At 40.3% G+C, this 20685-nt stretch overlaps 2 protein-coding genes across 3 annotated transcripts in view; one reads left to right on the top strand and one right to left on the bottom strand.

Moving 5' to 3' along the window:
• LOC109891455 (protein phosphatase 1 regulatory subunit 1A) overlaps positions 1–13355 on the top strand; it is a 67678-nt gene extending 54323 nt beyond the window's left edge. The window contains exons 5-8 of one of the 2 annotated variants that reach the window (XM_020484011.2): positions 1974–2018; positions 2166–2336; positions 11039–11173; positions 11629–13355. In XM_020484011.2, the coding sequence (XP_020339600.1) occupies positions 1974–2018; positions 2166–2336; positions 11039–11173; positions 11629–11672 (395 nt within the window). In that variant the 3' untranslated portion in view covers positions 11673–13355. The remainder of the gene's footprint in view (positions 1–1973; positions 2019–2165; positions 2337–11038; positions 11174–11628) is intronic. The other variant, XM_020484012.2, reaches the window with a different exon arrangement.
• Positions 11742–20685, bottom strand: part of LOC109891454 (calcium/calmodulin-dependent 3',5'-cyclic nucleotide phosphodiesterase 1B) — a 36492-nt gene continuing 27548 nt past the window's right edge. Inside the window, exons 8-14 of the mRNA XM_020484010.2 lie at positions 19777–19902; positions 19232–19333; positions 18544–18664; positions 18280–18361; positions 17709–17826; positions 17334–17470; positions 11742–15867 (exon numbers count right to left, since the gene is read on the bottom strand). Of these exons, the coding sequence (XP_020339599.1) occupies positions 15767–15867; positions 17334–17470; positions 17709–17826; positions 18280–18361; positions 18544–18664; positions 19232–19333; positions 19777–19902 (787 nt within the window). The 3' untranslated portion in view covers positions 11742–15766. The remainder of the gene's footprint in view (positions 15868–17333; positions 17471–17708; positions 17827–18279; positions 18362–18543; positions 18665–19231; positions 19334–19776; positions 19903–20685) is intronic.

The raw sequence follows: 20685 nt of genomic DNA, 5'->3' as shown, positions 1-20685 counted from the left end.
AAATAATCCGAATTCAGGTAAGCACTACAGATATGGGGTAAGTCGAGCCTCGGAACACGATAAATTAAGCCGTCTACAGATTTCTTTACTGAATGAAAAATCACCACTACCTTTTTCAAACCACGTCCATCTTTATTTCCCAAACTAAATTCAACACAATCACAATCGCTTTCTTGTCTTTTAATAAGGCTTAACACATAACAAACACTTTGTACTTTTTGTAACACTTTTAATGGCTAGAATAGGACAAAACTGAGCAATACTAACCTAAATGAATGAAAACAAGGAAGCCTGTACAGAATAAAGATATTCCAAAACATGCATCCTGTTTGCAATAAGGCACTGAAATAAAACTGAAAAATGTTGCAAAGAAATTCACTTCATGTCCTGAATACAAAGTGTAATGTTTGGGGAAAATCCAACAGAACACATCACTGAGAACCACTCTTCATATTTCCAAGCCTGGTTGTGGCTGCAGCATGTTAAGGGTATGCTTGTAAATGTTAAGGACTGGGAAGGTTTTCAGAATAAAAATAAATTAAATGGAGCTGAACACAGGCAAAATCCTAGAGTAAAACCTTGTTCAGTCTGCTTTCCATCAGACACTGGGAGATGAATTCACCTTTCAGCAGGACAATAACCTAAAACACAAGGCCAAATATACACTGGAGTTGCTTACCAAGAAGACGGTGAATGTTCTGAGTGGCCTAGTTACAGTTTTGACTTAAATCTACGAGACAATCTATGGCAAGACCTGAAAATGATTGTCTAGCAATGATCAACAACCAAAATAATGAAGAATAATGGGCAAATGATGCACAATCCAGACGTGGAATTCTTTTATAAATTTACCCAGAAAAACTGCTGTAATCGCTGCCAAAGGTGCTTCTACAAACTATTGATTGAATACTTATGTGAATGAGATGTTTTTGTATTTAATTTTCAATAAATGTGCTAAAAAAATAAAACATGTTTTCACTTGGGGTATTTTGTGTAGATGGGTGAGAAGAAAAACGATTTAATCAATTTTGAATTCAGGCTGTAACACAACAAAGTGTGGAATAAGTCAAGGGGTGTAAATACACTGTAGGTATTGTTGGGGTTCGTTTCCTTGTTCCTTGTCAATCATTGGCTCATCGGTGAAATTAGCATTATAACAATATCTTTAATTAAATTGTTCAAAAACCTTTCTTAATGCAATTGCAGACAGAAGTTGACAACAGGAACATAACGCATGTTTCAGAGTAAGTTCTGCATCAAAGAAAAGGTCCCAAGTTATTTTATTAAACCCAAAGTCCAGCCCTAGTGATGTCACTGCCTACGTCATTATCTTCTACTCCTGAGACCAAAACCATGCCAACTCAACACTAAAACTCTTGTTTATATAGCTATCTAAAAGCTTAGCAGTAAATGTCCAAGTTGATTTATAGTGGAATGTCTAACTAATCTCTTATCTCTTACACTCCCCTGCAGAGTTCTGTCTTCACAGTCACACATTGCTCAGACAGTTTCTTCATAAGAGGCAGAGAGCCTAGAAAAGTACTGTGAAAAAATATTAAACCTCATAATGTATATATATTGTTAATCTGTAGTCTAGGACCCTATAAATGTAAGGAGGGAGGGGTCTTATAACCCCTCCCCTTCTATTAATACAACATGAGCATAATCAATTACTATAATATATAAAACATTTGGTACAGCCCCTATCATGACACCAAGTTGAACCTCTAAAGGTATCATCAACACATTCATCGCCCACACAATAATATGGGCTAAGTCACTTCCATTACATTACAAGCAGCTTCAACTCTAATGAACACGCTGAAGAAGGCTGTGTTACAGCAAGACGGTGAAGATTTCATCAGTTCATAATGGCGTACTGTACAGTATATTAACACTGACTCCTACACCTTTTATTGTGTATTTTCCCCCTCCCTCTCTACCTCTCTCACATTCTCGCTCCCTCCCTGCAGAATTGCAGTTCATGGTAGAACACCACCTGTACAAGCAGCAGCACGGTATGAGAAGAGTTTATACCTTATTGTTTGCTTGCACAGGACACCGTGGCAACAGAATAGAATACACTGCAACTTTATTCTCCATAAACTACAGCGAACACCATACATTTGTCTTCTGCATATTTTTTTTTTCAACACAATATATAGGTGGAGATGATGAGTGTTCCTCAGAGAGCTGTCTGTCAGACAGACCCAGCCCGGACACTCTGCCAACCGGAGAAGAGGAGGAGCTGGAGCTACCGGAGGATGAGGAGGCCTGGGGAACCGGCGACAATGTCACTGCGGAGGCCTTTGAGAAGCTGCGCTGTCAGATGGAGGGTAAGAGTGGAGGGAGGAAAAAAGGGAGAGGGGTTGGGAGAGAGAGGGGTGGGTGATAGATGGGTGGAAGAGAGAGGGGTTGGGAGAGAGAGGAGTTGAGAGAGAGAGGGGTGGGCGATAGATGGGTGGAAGAGAGAGGGGTTGGGAGAGAGAGGGGTTGGGAGAGAGAGGGGTGGGCGATAGATGGGTGGAAGAGAGAGGGGTTGGGAGAGAGAGGAGTTGGGAGAGAGAGGGGTGGGCGATAGATGGGTGGAAGAGAGAGACATGGGTAGAGGGAACAGGCAGTCGGGTCTGGGGGGGGGGGGTGCGGCGGGAGAAAAAGAGGGAGAGTAAAAGTTAGATTTGAATGGGAAAAGGAAATGCAGTCCTAGCAGGGCAGCTGTGCTGACCTCTTATCGTGCCGACTGCTTTAAATTCAGTAGTAAAATGAACCCTAGAGCTATGCTCAGATTCCCTGCTGTGGCTGATTCTGTGGCTGGATGGATCCAGGTAAACCATATATACAGTTGAAGTCGGAAGTTTACATACACCTTAGCCAACTACATTTAAACTCAGTTTTTAACAATTCCTGATGTTTAATCAGAGTAAACATTCCCTGTCTTAGGTCAGTTAGGATCACCACTTTATTTTACAGTAAGAATGTGAAATGTCAGAATAATAGTAGAGAGAATGATCTATTTCAGCTTTTATTTCTTTCATCACATTCCAAGTGGGTCAGAAGTTTACATACACTCAATTAGTATCTGGTAGCATTAAATTGTTTGACTTGGGTCAAACGTTTCGGGTAGCATTCCACAACCTTCCCACAAATAGTTGGGTGAATTTTGGCCCATTCCTCCTGACAGAGCTGGTGTAACTGAGTCAGGTTTGTAGGCCTCCTTGCTCGCACATGCTTTTTCAGTTCTGCCCACAAATGTTCTATAGGATTGTGGTCAGGGCTTTGTGATCGCCACTCCAATACCTTGACTTTGTTGTCCTTAAGCCATTTTCCCGCAATTTACGCTTGGGGTCATTGTCCATTTGGAAGACCCATTTGCGACCAAGCTTTAACTTCCTGACTGATGTCTTGAGATGTTGCTTCAATATATCCACATAATTTTCCTACCTCATGATGCCATCTATTTTGTGAAGTGCGCCAGACCCTCCTGCAGCAAAGCACCCCCACAACATGATGCTGCCACCCCGTGCTTCACGGTTGGGATGGTGTTCTTCGGCTTGCAAGCCTCCCCCTTTTTCCTCCAAACATAACAATGGTCATTATGGCTGAACAGTTCTATTCTTGTTTCATCAGACCAGAGGACATTTCTCCAAAAAGTAGTCCCCATGTGCAGTTGCGAAACGTAGTCTGGCTTTTTATCCAGGTTTTGGAGCAGTGGCTTCTTCCTTGCTGAGCGGCCTTTCAGGTTATGTCGATATAGGACTCGTTTTGCTGTGGATATAGATACCTTTGTACCTATTTCCTCCAGCATCTTCACAAGGTCCTTTGCTGTTGTTCTGGGATTGATTTACACTTTTTGCACCAAAGTACGTTCATCTCTAGGAGACAGAATGCGTATGACGGCTGTGTTTATACTTGCATACTATTGTTTGTACATATGAACGTGGTACCTACAGGTATTTGGAAATTGCTCCCAATGATGAACCAGACATGTGGAGGTCTACAATTGTTTTACTGAGGTCTTGGCTGATTTCTTTTGATTTTCCCATGATGTCAAGCAAAGTGGCACTGAGTTTGAAGGTAGGCCTTGAAATACATCCACAGATACATCTCCAATTGACTCAAATTATGTCAATTAGCCCATCAGAAGCTTCTAAAGCCATGACATAAATATCTGTAATTTTCCAAGCTGTTTAAAGGCACAGTCAACTTAGTGCATGTAAACTTCTGACCCACTAGAATTGTGATACAGCGAATTATAAGTGAAATAATCTGTCTGTAAACCATTGCTGGAAAAATGACTTGTGTCTTGCACAAAGTAGATGTCCTAACTGACTTGCCAAAACTATAGTTTGTTAACAAGTTTGGAGTGGTTGGAACAAGAGTTTTAATGACTCCAACCTATGTGTATGTAAACTTCTGACTTCAACTGTATGTAGGTTGCAATATTGCCTCAATATTGATGCCTTTGATACTATGCTGGGTGACATTTTCCTCTCGCAAAGACACACTATGTTTTTGTCCCATAGTCCCATTTAGTATAGAGTATTGAAAATCGGAAAATCAAAAATTGATTAAACGGCAACATCTAGAAAGAAAAGAGAAAACCAATAGATGAAAATAATCAATGGGAAAGGTGAAAGAGTATACTTAGTCAGTTGCACAACTGAATCCATTAAACCGAAATGTTTCTTCTGCATTTAACCCAACCCCCCTGAGTCATTACCATCAATAGTCAACTTTGGACTTTTAAAAATATCAACCTTTAAAACTCACTCAGCATCAGTAATAACATGGACTGATGACTGATGAGACGAGGAGGTGATTCTCCCCTCAATACAATAAAAACAGGTTTGGAACTGGAACAATGGAACTGGAACAATGGAACTGGAACAATGGAACTGGAACAATGGAACTGGAACAATGGAATTGGAATTAGAACATTCCAAATAACATTTGGAATATAGAAATTGGAAAATTTTAAAAGTCATTGCCATACTATTCATGGGTTGCATCTCCGTCACTCGGTTGTGTTGTTGCCATGGTTATCAGCATTCTACAGATGTCGCAGCATATTGAATTCTGACTGATGGTTAATGCCAAGTGTTTCTGAAATGGGCTAATGGCTGTTTCATCTGGAATTACAATGACATTGCTAGCATAGACAAATCATTTGTAGAAAATAACATTGCCATTATTGTGATGTCGTCAAGTTTATTTTAGAGAGATGGCAATGTTGCCATGAGCTAGTAACGTTTGTTAGAAAAAGTTAGCAATGCTAACGTTGGCTAGCTAAAATGTATGTGCTCTCCCCTCAATATTAGCTAGCTAGCTAAAGCTAACCATCTAGAAGTCAATCTGGTGACATCGCAATGATGACAAAAAAAAGTCCTACAAATGTCATTGTGTTTCCAAGCCACAGTAATGCACTTGAGTCAAAATCTTTATCTGCACCAATTGAGACTGCATTGAGTAGAATGCTTAGTTGAGCATCAGTCCTAAAACAAACATTCAAAACAATATTGTGAAGAACCATGCAACCCATTAATAAAAATGGTAAAGAAGGTAATGGAACTCAACCAAAACAATGTAAAGGCCATGGAAACGTGTGTCAGAAAGATGCCGTGGAGGAAACGTCCCGAATCTCCTCATTGCCCCCAAGTGAAATGTATCTACATTTTGGCTATCGATTATTTGCATTTCACACTATGTTGAGGTACAAATTCGAGTACAATGTTTGTATGGCTGTCAACCCCAATACATGTCATTGTCACCAATCAACTGCATTACAGTTAAAAAACGACTTTCACTACCACCCACGATTTCTCTGTGCTAGCTATGCTACCAATTTATACAAACGGGAGTTAGCTTTTCGGAGTCATTTCTTCTAAACCTGAAAAGGGACTAGTTCTAAATGTTATGCAGCGAAAACCAGCCAAATATATCCAATATATTGTTGTAATATTATTTTCTGGTGGACTAAACTGAAATTGCAATCAACTATCTATGGCTTGTTTTAAAAATAGTGATATTTTGGAGATGATTTCATTTTCAAATAACCGAAAGTGAGAGGTTGTAATCTGAATAAAGAGAAAAAGGCCGTCCTTGAATATGGGGTGAGACATTTTTACTAATCTGCTAGAAAACCAGTTCTGGATTTAAGTATAACTTTTGTATGACTGACGCCTTTAGTGAGAGGTCTAATCCTTTAATATTTAATCATTTCTGCCCTCCGAATTCATATTCATTATATAAATAGGGCCGTTCAATTTCGTCTGGCTTGCCGTTTAAAATAAAATGGAATATTTTTTGCTCATATAATTTTAAAAACAGGTCGCTAGGTGTAGGCAAGACCATAAACAAATAGGTACACTAGGATATGTAACCCGTTTCAGTAAATTTATTTTTGGTTGCATTTCTATGTTGAAGATTTAAAAATAATTTGGTGTATTTTTCCCCATGTTCATCCAGTTCGCTTTATTTTTATAATATATTCCACTTGATATTTTTTAAATAAATTCCTCAATTTCTTCTTGTTTTTTTCCGCTAACTTATGCTGTAGCTCTATGTTAGTCCCTCTATTTCCTTTGCTAATATGAACTCTTTTGACCTAAATAGTTTTTGTTTTAAAGATGATTATTGAATTTCATAGCCTAAAAGCACATTTAACAGTGTCCCATACAATAAGGGGATCTGCTGTACCTATATCAGAAAGAGTCAGTTATACATTATTCTTTCCTAGTTAAAAATAAATAATAATCCAATAGGCTTTGATTAATTTCCAATATCCTCGCGGATGTGGAAATTATGTAAGAGCAACGTATATGCAAATTATTTAATGGTCCGACTTCATTCTATCCCCTATAAACACTTTTTAAACTTTTCTTGCCAGTGAGAATGACATTAGAAAGTAGTCAAAACGACTAGCTTGATTGAGCCTCCGCCATGTAGAGTGTATTAGGTAAGTATTCAGACCCCTTGACTTTTTTCACATTTTGTTACGTTACACCCTTATTCTAAAATTAATTTAAAAGTGTTTTTTTCCCTCATCAATCTACACACAATACCCCATGATGACAAATCAAAAATAGTGTTTTAGAAATGTTTGCAAATGTATTAAAAGTAAAACTGGAAATATTAAAGTTTAGGGTCTGAATACTTTCCGAATGCCATGTATATCTCACTACGTCAGTATATTTAAGCCTCCACATTGCCACTGGTTCCAAAATATCCATGGTATTTGTGATTTCCTTAAGTGCATAAGGGTAATGATAGTTTGTAGTGTGATTTCCTTAAGTGCACGAAGGTGATAGTTTGTAGTGTGATTTCCTTAAGTGCATAAGGGTAATGATAGTTTGTAGTGTGATTTCCTTAAGTGCATAAGGGTAATGATAGTTTGTAGTGTGATTTCCTTAAGTGCATAAGGGTAATGATAGTTTGTAGTGGGATTTCCTTTAGGGTCCATTGAGGTATTTAAAATAGTATTATAATCTCCCACCATAATAATAGAGTCTTGTATTGCTTGTAGGTTTGATCATTATTTGGACCGGTATATATTAATGAGAAATATCAGTTTATGATTCAATAACATATTTAAAATCATCCATCTACCTTGAGGATCTGTTGCACAGTGCGCGAGCAATTAGTTCAGACGAAAAGTCAAAAAATATATTACAGTTCGTAGAAACATGTCAAACGATGTATAGAATCAATCGGTATGTTTTTATCATAAATCTTCAATAATGTTTCAATCGGACAATTCATTTGTCTTTAGAAAGGAAAGGGAACGCAGCTAACTCTCACGGACGCTCGCCTGACTGAGCTCACGGCATTCTGACAGACCTCTCAGTCAAACAGCTCTTATTCTCTCCCCTTCACAGTAGAAGCCTGAAACAAGGTTTTAAAGACGGTTGACATCTAGTGGAAGCCTTAGGAAGCACAATATGACGCCATAGACACTGCATATTGGATAGGCAAAGACTTGAAAACCTACAAACCTCAGATTTCTGACTTTCTGGTTTGGATATTTTCTCAGGTTTTTGCCTGCCATATGAGTTCTGTTATACTCACAGACATCATTCAAACAGTTTTAGAAACTTCATAGTGTTGTCTACCCAAATCTACTAATTATATGCATATTCTAGCTTTTGGTCCAGAGTAGCAGGCAGTTTACTCTGGGCACCTTATTCATCTAAGCTACTCAATACTGCCCCCGTTCCCAAAGAAGTTAAGACACTAACAGCTTACAGACGGTAGACAATTAAGGTCACAGTTATGATAACTTAGGACACTAAAGAGGCCTTTCTACTGACTCTGAAAAACAACAAAAGAAAAATGCCCAGAGTCCCTGCTCATCTGCGTGAACGTGCCTTAGGCATGCTGCAAGGAGGCATGAGGACTGCAGATGTGCCCAGGGCAACAAATTGCAATGTCCGTACTGTGAGACAAGACAGCGCTAGAGGGAGACAGAACGGACAGCTGATCGTCCTCGCAGTGGCAGACCACATGTAACAACACCTGCACAGGATCGGTACATCCAAACAGCACACCTACCGGACAGGTACAGGATGGCAACGACAACTGCCCGAGTTCCACCAAGAACGCACAATCCCTCCATCAGTGCTCAGACTGTCCGCAATAGGCTGAGAGAGGCTGGACTGAGGGCTTGTAGGCCTGTTGTAAGGCAGGTCCTCACCAGACATCAACAACGTTGCCTATGGGCACAAACCCACTGTCGCTGGACCAGACAGGACTGGCAAAAAGTGCTCTTTACTGACGAGTCACGGTTTTGTCTCACCAGTGGTGATGGTCGGATTGCGTTTATCGTCGAAGGAATGAGCGTTACACCGAGGCCTGTACTCTGGAGCGAGATCGATTTGGAGGTGGAGGGTCCGTCATGGTCTGGGACGGTGTGTCACAGCATCATCGGACTGAGCTTTTGGTCATTGCAGGCAATCTCAACGCTGTGCGTTATATGGAAGATATATCCTCCTCCCTCATGTGGTACCCTTCCTGCAGGCTCATCCTGACATGACCCTCCAGCATGACAATGCTACCAGCCATACTGCTTGTTCTGTTTGTGATTTCCTGCAAGACAGGAATGCCGGTGTTCTTCCATGGCCAGTGAAGAGCCCGGATCCCAATCCTATTGAGCATGTCTGGACCTGTTGGATCGGATGGTGAGGGCTAGGGCCCCCCCCCCCCCCCCCCCAGAAATGTCAGAGAACTTGCAGGTGCCTTGGTGGAAGAGTGAGGTAACATCTCACAGCAAGAACTGGCAAATCTGGTACGGTCCATGAGGAGAAGATGCACTGCAGTACTTAATGCAGCTGGTGGCCCCACCAAATATTGACTGTTACTTTTGATTTTGAACCCTCCCTTTGTTCAGGGACACATTATTCCATTTCTGTTAGTCACATGTCTATGGATCTTGTTCAGTTTATGTCTCAGTTGTTGAATCTTATGTTCATGCAAATATTTACACATGTTAAGTTTGCTGAAAATGAACGCAGTTGACAGTGAGAGGACGTTTCTGTTTTTTGCTGAGTTTATATGTTTGTAAACTTGCCATTAAAAAGCACCATAGTGATTGAGTGTCCATATAGCTGTACCATGATATTTGCATTGCTACTAAGTAAAACCTCCAACTGTACTCCTCTATTCCACCAGCTAAACCCCCCTCCCCCATCCCATGTTGGATTGTCTTCCCAGTGACCGATAGACCACCCCCACCCCCCCCAGATCCTAGGGCCCCCGAGAGACCGGGACCCATCCTTCGAAAAGAGCACACAGTGCCACCCACAGAACAGAAGCAGATCAACCGTCAAATGCATTTCCATCACCCTCACCTCGATTTGTATTATATATAGATGTAAAACAAAATATGTATATATGAAAAAACCTTAATTTACACAATTAACTAATAATATGCTTAATATTATAGACAGTTACCTAGAACCAGGATTGACATTCCAACATTTATTTTTCTGACAAGCAATTATTATTTTAGCAACCAATTATTTTGATTCATCCTATGTTGTCCCTAACATCATTGCCCCAAGGCATCAGATGTGGGATACGTACACATACTCATACAAACTCCATCCCCTTCCCCCACAAACAACCACAAGCTCAGATGTTCAACAGTCGTTCCATCCCCGAGCCCAACTCAAGAAAGGACTTGATGTGCAAATGCATATACAGTTACAGCTGTTTGAGAAGGCATGCAAATTTGAGCAAAATAATATACCCACTTCTCCTGAAACACGCTGGTCCCCAGTTCTGACCATTTTCCCAAGATTCTCTGTGAAGTCAGACCTTTGATTATTCTGTGCCACCAGGGCCACAATAATTTGCTCCCTCTCTGAATGTCCGCCTGTGACCCCCTTCCCATGGGTTACTGCAGCTAGTGTTGTCAGCACAGCTACTGCCTGGGTGGGGGCACCCCACCGGGACTCCCACCGGCTAGGTACAAGGTCATCAAGGTTCTCATTAGCAGCTTTGAGCAATTCCTGGTATATTATGGCCTCCCATCAGGGGGCTTTGGCTTTGTAGGACCAACCCTGCCAGGCAGGCTCAGACTCTTGAGGGGGGGTGCTGCTTTTGTGGGTCCCTGAGTACATTCATATTTCTGTCTTGGCTGTGTATAGGCTACTTACAGTAGGCTCATGAAACAGATAAGGACTTCTCCTTAGTGTATGGATCGCTCAGGTGGGTGTCTAGGTTATAGGGTTGGGTACCATTCCATCATGATAGGACAATAAATAAATAAACTATATTTATAATCTATTTTGAAATGTATATCTCATATCTGTACAGAATTGAAATCTCTCCAACAACCCCTGCTCACAGACACACATATCTAATATGTTAGTCACCACATTGTGGACCTGTTACTACAATACATCAATCATGACGGATTTAAAGAATATCCTCTTTGTCAGATCAGATTTGTTGAATCACTTCGGCGCCATTCTTCACAGTCTGCTTTCCATTGACCTGCTAACCACATCTATTCTGTAAAGGACACTTTCTGTGTTTCCAGCAGAGTTTTCACGGGACAGTCTATCAGACGCTGCAGGGGGACATGAGTGCTCCTTCTCCAAGGAAGAAGTGGGATGTTCCACCGTCCCCATGGCAGCAACATCATCATCACAACAAAAACAACACACACAAGCAGGTAGGAGGAGCCCCTGCACCTATTGCAAACAGTAGTGTTACACTATCCTAATCCCTTTGATATCATCAATGGGAATCTTTAGAATTCAGCCAGACAGTGTTTACTTTCATCTGTTAAACTATTTAACGATTTGGCTTAATTTAGCATAATAATGAAGCTAACATCTGTAATAGTGCTTTGATCATGTAGCTTCAGAACAAAGCAACTTTTTGCAATATGTCTGCAATAGTTTGAATGTGTGCAATAGGTTTTACAACCTACTGCATACTGACTCTAAAAATGTACGTGGATCAAAATTTTAAAGAAATGTTTCATTCAAAAATGTCAAAGAAATAATGTAGGAATAAGCTCACAAGCTCTCAAATATCTAGCCTGATCTCACTGATTTATCTCTCTCCATCTTTCTATCCCCCTCTCCCTGTGTGTGTGTATATGTGTCCAATCTGCATCCGTAGCGAGTCCAGAGGAGAAGAAAACAAAGAAACGCATCCAGGAATAAGAAGACAAATAGAACCATGGAACAGCCTCCACACCAACCTGTTGTGTGTCCCAAATGGATCCCTATTCCCACAGGGCTCTGGACAAAAATAGTGCACCATGTAGGGAATAGTTTGCCATTTGGGACCTGCTGTTCAGTCAATAACTACAGACAACAGACAGACAAGTGATCATCCTTTTGATAAACAGACACACTGTAGATACGGAGACATCAGGATGTATGTCCGGTCAGGTACTATACCGTGCAGGTGGAGAGATGACTAGGCGTTTATTTATGACTAGGCGTTTATTGTTTCTTTTGATTTACTCATTTGATTGCCCCTACTAATCTGTAACTAATTGTCTAATGTTCCAAACCAGGACAGGAAATATTTGGGTATTTTTCACGACAGTTTTTGGTTTGTTGTATACACAAACTGTAACGGCCTAGCACTCACATGTCTAACATGGTCATTGTATAATACTCATAAATCCAAATATTGTCTCATGATTATTCTAAGATTGATTTGATGTTTTAGACATTCCGCCCAGGACTCTTGAAGGAACTAGACCTCGGTGGGCCAAAAGAGACTTGCATAAACAACAACAACAAGAACAGCATTTAGTCCTTATTCATATTTGTGCCACAACACATATTTGTGCCACGACAATAACATTGTCTATTTTTAAGAGTCACAGGGCAGTATCACTGCATCACTTAGGGCACATCATTCCTCATATAGTACACTACCTTTGACCAGAGCCAAATGGAGTAGTGTACTACTGTATTATTGGGGACACGGTGCTTATTTGGGAGGCATCCTGGGAATCCTCAATGACCCAATCTGGAGCTGTGATCAGAGTGTTTTGGGTCTCCGTCTATTTGAGTCTCTGAAGTCTCCAAAACATATCTGATTAAGGGACCAATTCATTGGACAGGACTCTGGGTAAACTTTGACCTTTTAAAAACTAAAAAAACATCTATTTACGTGTCTATTGACATCCCAGTCATGCATAGTACAGATTTAGTACTACACACCCCTTTGTTCTATACTCCCCCCAGTACATCATTTCACTACCAGTATATCGTATTGTTTTCTGTACCGTAACAACATCCATATGTAACTTATTTTATCTTTGGTAAATATATTTGTTTTCCACTAGTTCGATCCCATACTCTGCTTCACTGATGTAACATTAGGGTCCTGATTGGGTGACATTTTAGACCTAATATATTCATCAGCGTCATCATATAATTTTGATGACAGATTAGGCTTATTACTTCAATGTACTGTATGTATAGTACACAGCAAATGAACGACATTATGTCAATTTAGAGAGGTCTACTGAATTAGACAGGTGTAAGGATTTCAACATAACAGTAACATACTTCCAGTCATGTGTTCCTATGTTTTATGTATGGGTGGTCCCGGGAATCTGACCCACAATTATATTCTGCTTATAGAAAGTTTTCTAGTTATTTAGCATTGAACACTCTACATCTGTTAAAAACATTATCTTGTAATTCATTTTCAATGTATGAACACCATACCTGATTGTGTATTTATTTAATTTTTATTAATGATAAATTACGGTACATGAAATCCATCTATATCTGCATTTTAGTTCAACTTTGTTTGACTTGGTAATGATTACACATGTAATTTAAAAAAAAATGGTTTGATACAATGAAGTGTTGAAATTGGACAAGCGTTTGTGTTTACTTCTTTAAACAAAACATATTCCAAAATCATAATCCATGCTATAATTAAGCAATAAGGCCCAAGGGGGTGTGGTATATGGCCAATATACCACGGCTAAGGGTTGTTCTTAAGCAAGACGCGAAGTGGAGTGCCTTGATATAGCCCTTAGCCATGATATATTGGTCATATATCACAAACCCCAGAGGTGCCTTATTCCTATTATAAACAGGTTACCAACGTAAGTACAGCAGTAAAAATACATGTTTTGTCATACCCGTGGTATACGGTCTGATATACCACGGCTGTCAGCCAATCAGCATTCAGGGCTCGAACCACCCAATTTATAATCCATTTTAATTCATGCCAAGAACTACCCATAGTAGGCCAACAATACGGCTCTGACTTTAGTGTTGCATCACTGACCTATAATGTTGAGTAAGTAAGGTTGACTTATAACAAAACCCTATTATCAATTATTCAATAGACGTGGTGCTGCGAGCATAAAACACATAAATATTTCACAACGTGACCAGTTTTCACCCAATGCATTTCATAATACCACTGTAGCCTGGTTCAATCTTCCTCCCCACAGTTTTGGCTCCTCCTACTGGAGGACCAGTGAACAGAACTCTGCTGCAGGATTGGACTGATATCTCAGCCTGGTCCCAGATCTGCAGTGCTTCATTCAACTCTCCTGACTATTACTGTCTGTCATGTCTTTGATGTGCCGTGTCCATAGTAGGATGGCCTCAGAATCACAACATTAAAGATATAAGACTTGTACAATATGGCAGTTCTGGGTTGCCTGACGCGTCATACTGAAGTGAATTATTCTGCTCTATGACTGTGCCATCCTGAAATCTGAAACTGCCATCCCAGAAGTCATTTGTGCTGCTGTGAAAATGAGGGGCGTTGTACAAAACAATTAAATCAGTGATTGGATGGTCTCTAATCAATCTAACCAATCAGAGTATCAAAGTTGATACGGTCATCATGTAGGCCGGCTCTGGCCCAGCCCACCGGTTTCTGGAACCAATCAGAATGATCAGAATGTGTCCCCATTCTACAAAACTTAAGGGAGGCAAGCAAATCAAGACTCATCGTGGAGAAGAAATGCTAGTTTGGCTATAGATGGGTCTCCAGGCTATGTTCCTGGCTGATAGTCAGAAGAGTTGGCTAATGATCTGGGACAATGGCTACTGATATCCTGTATGTTCAGTATAGTTCACGATTCCAATTCTTTGGATTCAAAGAAAACAGATGAAGAATTAGATAAAGAATCACTCTTCAACATCTCCTCAGTGGTATGGGTAGAATATAAAGCACATCAACATCTCCTCCATGGTAAGGGTAGAATATAAAGCACATCAACATCTCCTCAGTGGTAAGGGTAGAATATAAAGCACATCAACATCTCCTCAGTGGTAAGGGTAGAATATAAAGCACATCAGCATCTCCTCAGTGGTACTGGTAGAATATAAAGAAGTAGAAAACTCTTTGTCTTGTTGTACTTTACATCAACAACAACAGTTACATGATTACATCGTACATCTTCCACATGATAAGGCCAGCCTTTCACTGCTGGTACCTTTGACATTACCCGTCTATTCCATGTAACATACATGCTACCCATGTTACCCATGATACATGATCTTTGCTAAGTTTCTCCATGAAAGTTTTCCTAACTGGTTAACAAATTGCAAGCAAACCACCGTAAAATCATGTATGGTAATTAGCATAAAACATGACCAGCATGTTTTGGTAATCTTCATTAAATTACTATAATTTACACAGGGTTGGATAGATTACTTTCTAAATGTAATCAGGTACAGTTACTAGTTACCTGTCCAAAATTGTAATCAGTAACTTAACTTTTGGATACCCAAACTCAGTTTCAGTTACTTTTGGATTACTATCCCCTTAACTCAGTAACATAATCTGATTACTTTCAGTTACTTTTGGATTACTATCCCCTTAACTCAGTAACATAATCTGATTACTTTCAGTTACTTTTGGATTACTTTCCCCTCCACTCTGTAATGTCAACTGATTACTTTCTCCTTAAGAGACATCAGAAGAAGATGGAAACGATCCATCAAACCAGGTGGAACAAACATAAACTGGCACCTTTTTTCAGTGCTGAATTGAATGTCATTGAGAAACAGAAAGGTGGCATACTGTATTCTTTCCCAAACATCCTTTCTGAATTTTAAAGTAATTGAAGAAGTAATCATCTAGTTTTTCAAAAGTATTTGGAATCCATTTACAATATTTTAGCTGGTAAAGTAGCTGATTACAGTTACATGTTTGTATTATTATCAGATTACATGTAAAAGATTACATGTAAACAGTTCTCCCCAACCCTCCATTTACATATCGTTTACATAGGCATCATACTACATGAGAGGCCTATCTACTGTTTAGCATCATTAGAAGGGGTCTGCAGCAGTTGTTCAGAGAGCTCATCGTCTTCACCAGCCAACGGCTCCTTCGACACGATCTGATCCAAGAGCCCTGAGAGGGGAAGAGGATTAAAGTATATTTAGTATGATTTTTGTATGATAGTATGATAGCATGATGGTACAATAGCATGATGTACGATAGCATGATGGTGTGATAGCATGATAGTATGATAGCATGATGGTACAATAGCATGATGTACGATAGCATGATGGTGTGATAGCATGATAGTATGATAGCATGATGGTACAATAGCATGATAGCATGATGGTATGATAGCATGATGGTATGATAGCATGATGTACAATAGCATGATGGTACGATAGCATGATGTACGATAGCATGATGGTATGATGGCATGACAGCATGATAGTATGATAGCATGATGGTACGATAGCATGATAGCAGGATGATATGATAGCATGATGGTACGATAGCACGATAGCAGGATGGTATGATAGCATGATGGTACGATAGCAGGATGGTATGATAGCATGATGGTATGATAGTATGATAGCATGATGGTACAATAGCAGGATGGTATGATAGCATGATGGTATGATAGTATGATGTACGATAGCATGATGGTATGATGGCATGACAGCATGATAGTATGATAGCATGATGGTTGGATAGCATAATGGTATGATAGCATTATAGTATGATGGTTGCTGTAAATGAGAAAGTGTTCTCAGTCAACTTACCTGGTAAAATAACAGTAAATAAAATAAATAAATAAATAATGATAGCATGATGGTATGACAGTATGATATGATAGCATAATAGCATGATGATATGATAGGATGATCATATTATAGCATGATGGTATGATAGCATGATTGCGCGATAGCATGATGGTATGACAGTATGATATGATAGCATAATAGCATGATGATATGATAGGACGATCATATTATAGCATGATGGTATGATAGCATGATTGTATGATAGTTTGATTGAAATACAAAAGGTTGGAAAGAATATTCATCCCGATCTTGTCCATTCACACTTATATCAGTTCGTAATGCTTCTTTTAATCATCTAAACCTGGCTGGCTTCTTTTAATCATCTAAACCTGGCAAAAAATGTGGGCATAATCAGAATGTGGACATGATCCAGACACAAGATGGATGGATGTTAGTACCAGGTATAAACATGGCTTACTGTATGTCTCCTTGATATCTCCTCAATCTTTTTGGAAATCAAAGAGAGACACCGCCTGCGCCCCAAATGGATCCCTATTCCCTATATAGTGAACTACTTTCGACCAGAGGCCTATGGGCCCTTCGGGCCCAGGTCGAAAGTAGTGTACTGCATAGGAATACAGTGCCATTTGGGATGCAGCCACTGAGTATTCATAGAGCCAAGCCAAGGGGTGAGCAATCAATCATACACTGAGACAGCTGGTGTCGGGATTCCAGCCAAGCGTCAATACACCACCCCAACCAGCCATGCCTGGCAAGGTAAGATTGCCCACCTCTGAGCTACAACAGGGTGTTAATAGAAGTCTGTCACATTACCATTGGAGCCGCTCTCCTTCCATTTGAACTTGTTGTCTTCTGTGTGTCGTGTCCAGGTGGATCTGAAGCTGACCAGTTCTGAGGTGATGTGAGACAAGCTCCACTGTAGTCCTCTGGAACTCTCCTTCCACAGATTACTGGAAAAAAAAGACAAATAAGGCATCAGACCTGAGTCAAACACATATGTCAAATGTAATTGGGGTGTGCTTGATTTAGATTTGGGTTTGTGCTTTTGGAACTATTCCATTGTTTCCATTGTACAGCAGCCCAAGTGTTTGAAAGTATTTGTCGTGCATAGGTACAAGTTAAGAAACCAACTAGCTAACTAACGTCTAAGCTGGGGTTCTAGTCTAATAAACATGCTTTGAATGCCACCTATGTCGATTGCAGGGGTCCGGTGGGCCTGGGTTGTCTTCCACCAGGGGAATGACTATCTTCTCAGCCACGTCAGTCAGTAGGGAGAACGTAGGGTCTACTATGAAGTCTATGAAACCTGCGCACAAAAACAGTATTGTTAGCTATATACTACGAAAACAATTGCTACGTCGTGTGAAAATGTATGCACTTACTACTACAAGCGGCTCTGGATAAGGGTGTCTGTTAAATGACTAACATGTATGTCTAATATTATACATTATGTAACAACCCTGTTTTTTACATGTTAAAGATCACATCTTCATGCACAACCTGCATATGTGCTTTAGACAGTATGGTTTTGCATACACATTGTCCAAAGTATATAAAATGAGAGCATATCTATTGATGGTTGATGATGACTCAGGGATGACTCAGTGATGACTCAAATGGATGACTCAGTAATGACTCAAATGGATGACTCAGTGATGACTCAAATGGATGACTCAGTGATGACTCATATGGATGACTCAGTGATGACTCAAATGGATGACTCAGTGATGACCATGTGCAGTAATGTCTTATAATTTGCCTATTTGTGACTCTGCGACCAGGGTGCTGTTCCGATCACACAGTGGAGAGAAGGGAAGACCAAGCTCTGCCTCTCTGTCACCCTCAGAGAAACAGAAAGAGAGAAAAAAATGTTTCAAAGACAATCAACAACAATGAGCAAGATAATCCAGGACCGACACAGTACAGAAGACGATCCAGGACCAACACAGTACCAAAGACTATCTAAAACTGAAACAGTCAAGAAAACCCTGTGCCCAGTTGTAAGTTCCTCCATGGGTCCTACCTGTCTGAAGAACTCGTCCATGAGGGCTTTGGTCCAGCGAGAGTGTAGACTCCAGGGCTTAGAGGGGTGGCTGATGTCTGCAGTGTGCAGTAGTAGGGACAGCGCTTTTGGTTTGTCTATGCTGTTGACCACAGGAAACAAATGACCACGAGTGACTGCTAGATATGGACCAGAACAGAACTTGAGCTTCTTTGGATGTCATGTTAACCATTGGAGTCAATGGGGGAGTTAGACAGCACATTCATTTTAAGTTATGAAAAATAAATTGCTCTTCAAGTATTAACAGGAATGAAATCCATCAATATGTCAAAAAAAATATGGCATTTAATATAGTACCTTTCTCACAATGTGCTATCAAGTAGGCCTACAGATAATTTGATCACTATTTTGTTGCTGAGAATTTCCCTGCATGGCAGGAAATGCAAACTAGTATTAGAGTATATTTGAGGATTAAATGGTCTTCTAACGTTTGTCATTTGCACTTAAAAATGTCAGACTTGACTTGCTCTAATGAAAATTATATCAACCCATACATTCATTATAATCCACATAATACTTCACATTTCCGGTTGCTGCAGGATTATTTTCCTGCTGTAGCAAATTGTCTCAAATTAAGATCCTACATCTGTACCACCATAATCTACATCTCAGATGATGTGACCTGGGTAAAGTGTGGAGCAGCACGTACCCTTCGTGCTGCTGCAGACACCCCTTCATGGCTTTGACCTGGACAAGGTGAGACGACATGTCTGTAGCCAACACCATCTCTATCACCAGCGCTCGCAGCTCCCTGTCACACACACAGAAACACACCCATGTAACCTTTCCAGACTGCCCTTTCACACACAAACGCATAAACACACCCATCTAACCTTTCCAGACTGTCCTGATGGGTTTCTCTGTTCCCATGGTAACATAGATTTGTGCTGCTCAAAGGGGAGTTGTGGTTGGGTTTGCGTCTGTCTGTCTGTCTGTCTGTCTGTCTGTCTGTCTGTCTGTCTGTCTGTCTGTCTGTCTGTCTGTCTGTCTGTCTGTCTGTCTGTCTGTCTGTCTGTCTGTCTGTCTGTCTGTCTGTCTGTCTGTCTGTCTGTCTGTCTGTCTGTCTGTCTGTCTGTCTGTCTGTCTGTCTGTCTGTCTGTCTGTCTGTCTCTGTCTCTGTCTCTGTCTCTGTCTCTGTCTCTGTCTCTGTCTCTGTCTGTCTCACAGCATATTGATACAGTACATCTCTCCTACATCCACTGTTCTCTGGAGAGGTTCATGAAGATGTTGGATTGGTCGTCCTGTAGAAGATGGAACGCAGCACTGATGTGGTGGCTTTCCTGGACTGACCGGTCGTTGTAGATCATAGCAAAGTCTGACCTACACAAAACACACACAGATGAAAAACAATCATGAAGTAATAGCTATTGGTTCTACTACAATGATCGGGCTTTAGCTAAATTATCGGACTACTGTTGTCATGCCTTAGCTTTAACCCTAATCCTACAAATCTGGGACCAGGATATCATTTGTCCTTTGTTTTACAGAAACACGTACGTCATGACATTGATAGTCAGAGGGGTTGGATGAAGCACATACAGTGCATTCGAAAAGTATTCAGACCCCCTGACTTTTTTCTACATTTTGTTACGTTACAACCTTAATCTAAAATAGATTAAATACTAAAAAAATCCTCAGCGATCTACACACAATAGCCCAAAATGACCAAGCAAAAGCAGGTTTTTATACATTCTTGCAAATGTATTAAAGATTTTTTTAAAGGAAAAACCTTATATACATAAGTATTCAGACCCTTTGATATGAGACTCGAAATTGAGCTCAGATGAATCCCATTTCCATTGATCATCCTTGAGATGTTTTTGCAACTTGACTGGAGTCCACCTGTGGTAAATTCAATTGATTTGGAAAGGCACACACCTGTCTATTTAAGGTAGCACAGTTGGCAGTGCATGTCAGAGCAAAAACCAAGCCATGAGGTCAAAGGAATTGACCATTCTTAAATGGAAGAGGTTTGGAACCACCGAGACTCTTCCTAGAGCTGCCACCTGGCCAATCTGAGCAATTGAAGTAGAAGGGCCTTGGTCAGGAAGGTAACCAAGAACCCGATGGTCACTCTGACAGAGCTCGAGAGTTCCACTGTGG

The sequence above is a fragment of the Oncorhynchus kisutch genome, linkage group LG5 (assembly GCF_002021735.2).
Source record: "Oncorhynchus kisutch isolate 150728-3 linkage group LG5, Okis_V2, whole genome shotgun sequence".
Classification (NCBI taxonomy): domain Eukaryota; kingdom Metazoa; phylum Chordata; class Actinopteri; order Salmoniformes; family Salmonidae; genus Oncorhynchus; species Oncorhynchus kisutch.
Note: the sequence above shows the minus strand (reverse complement) of the source record. Positions and strands in the feature narration are given on the sequence as shown.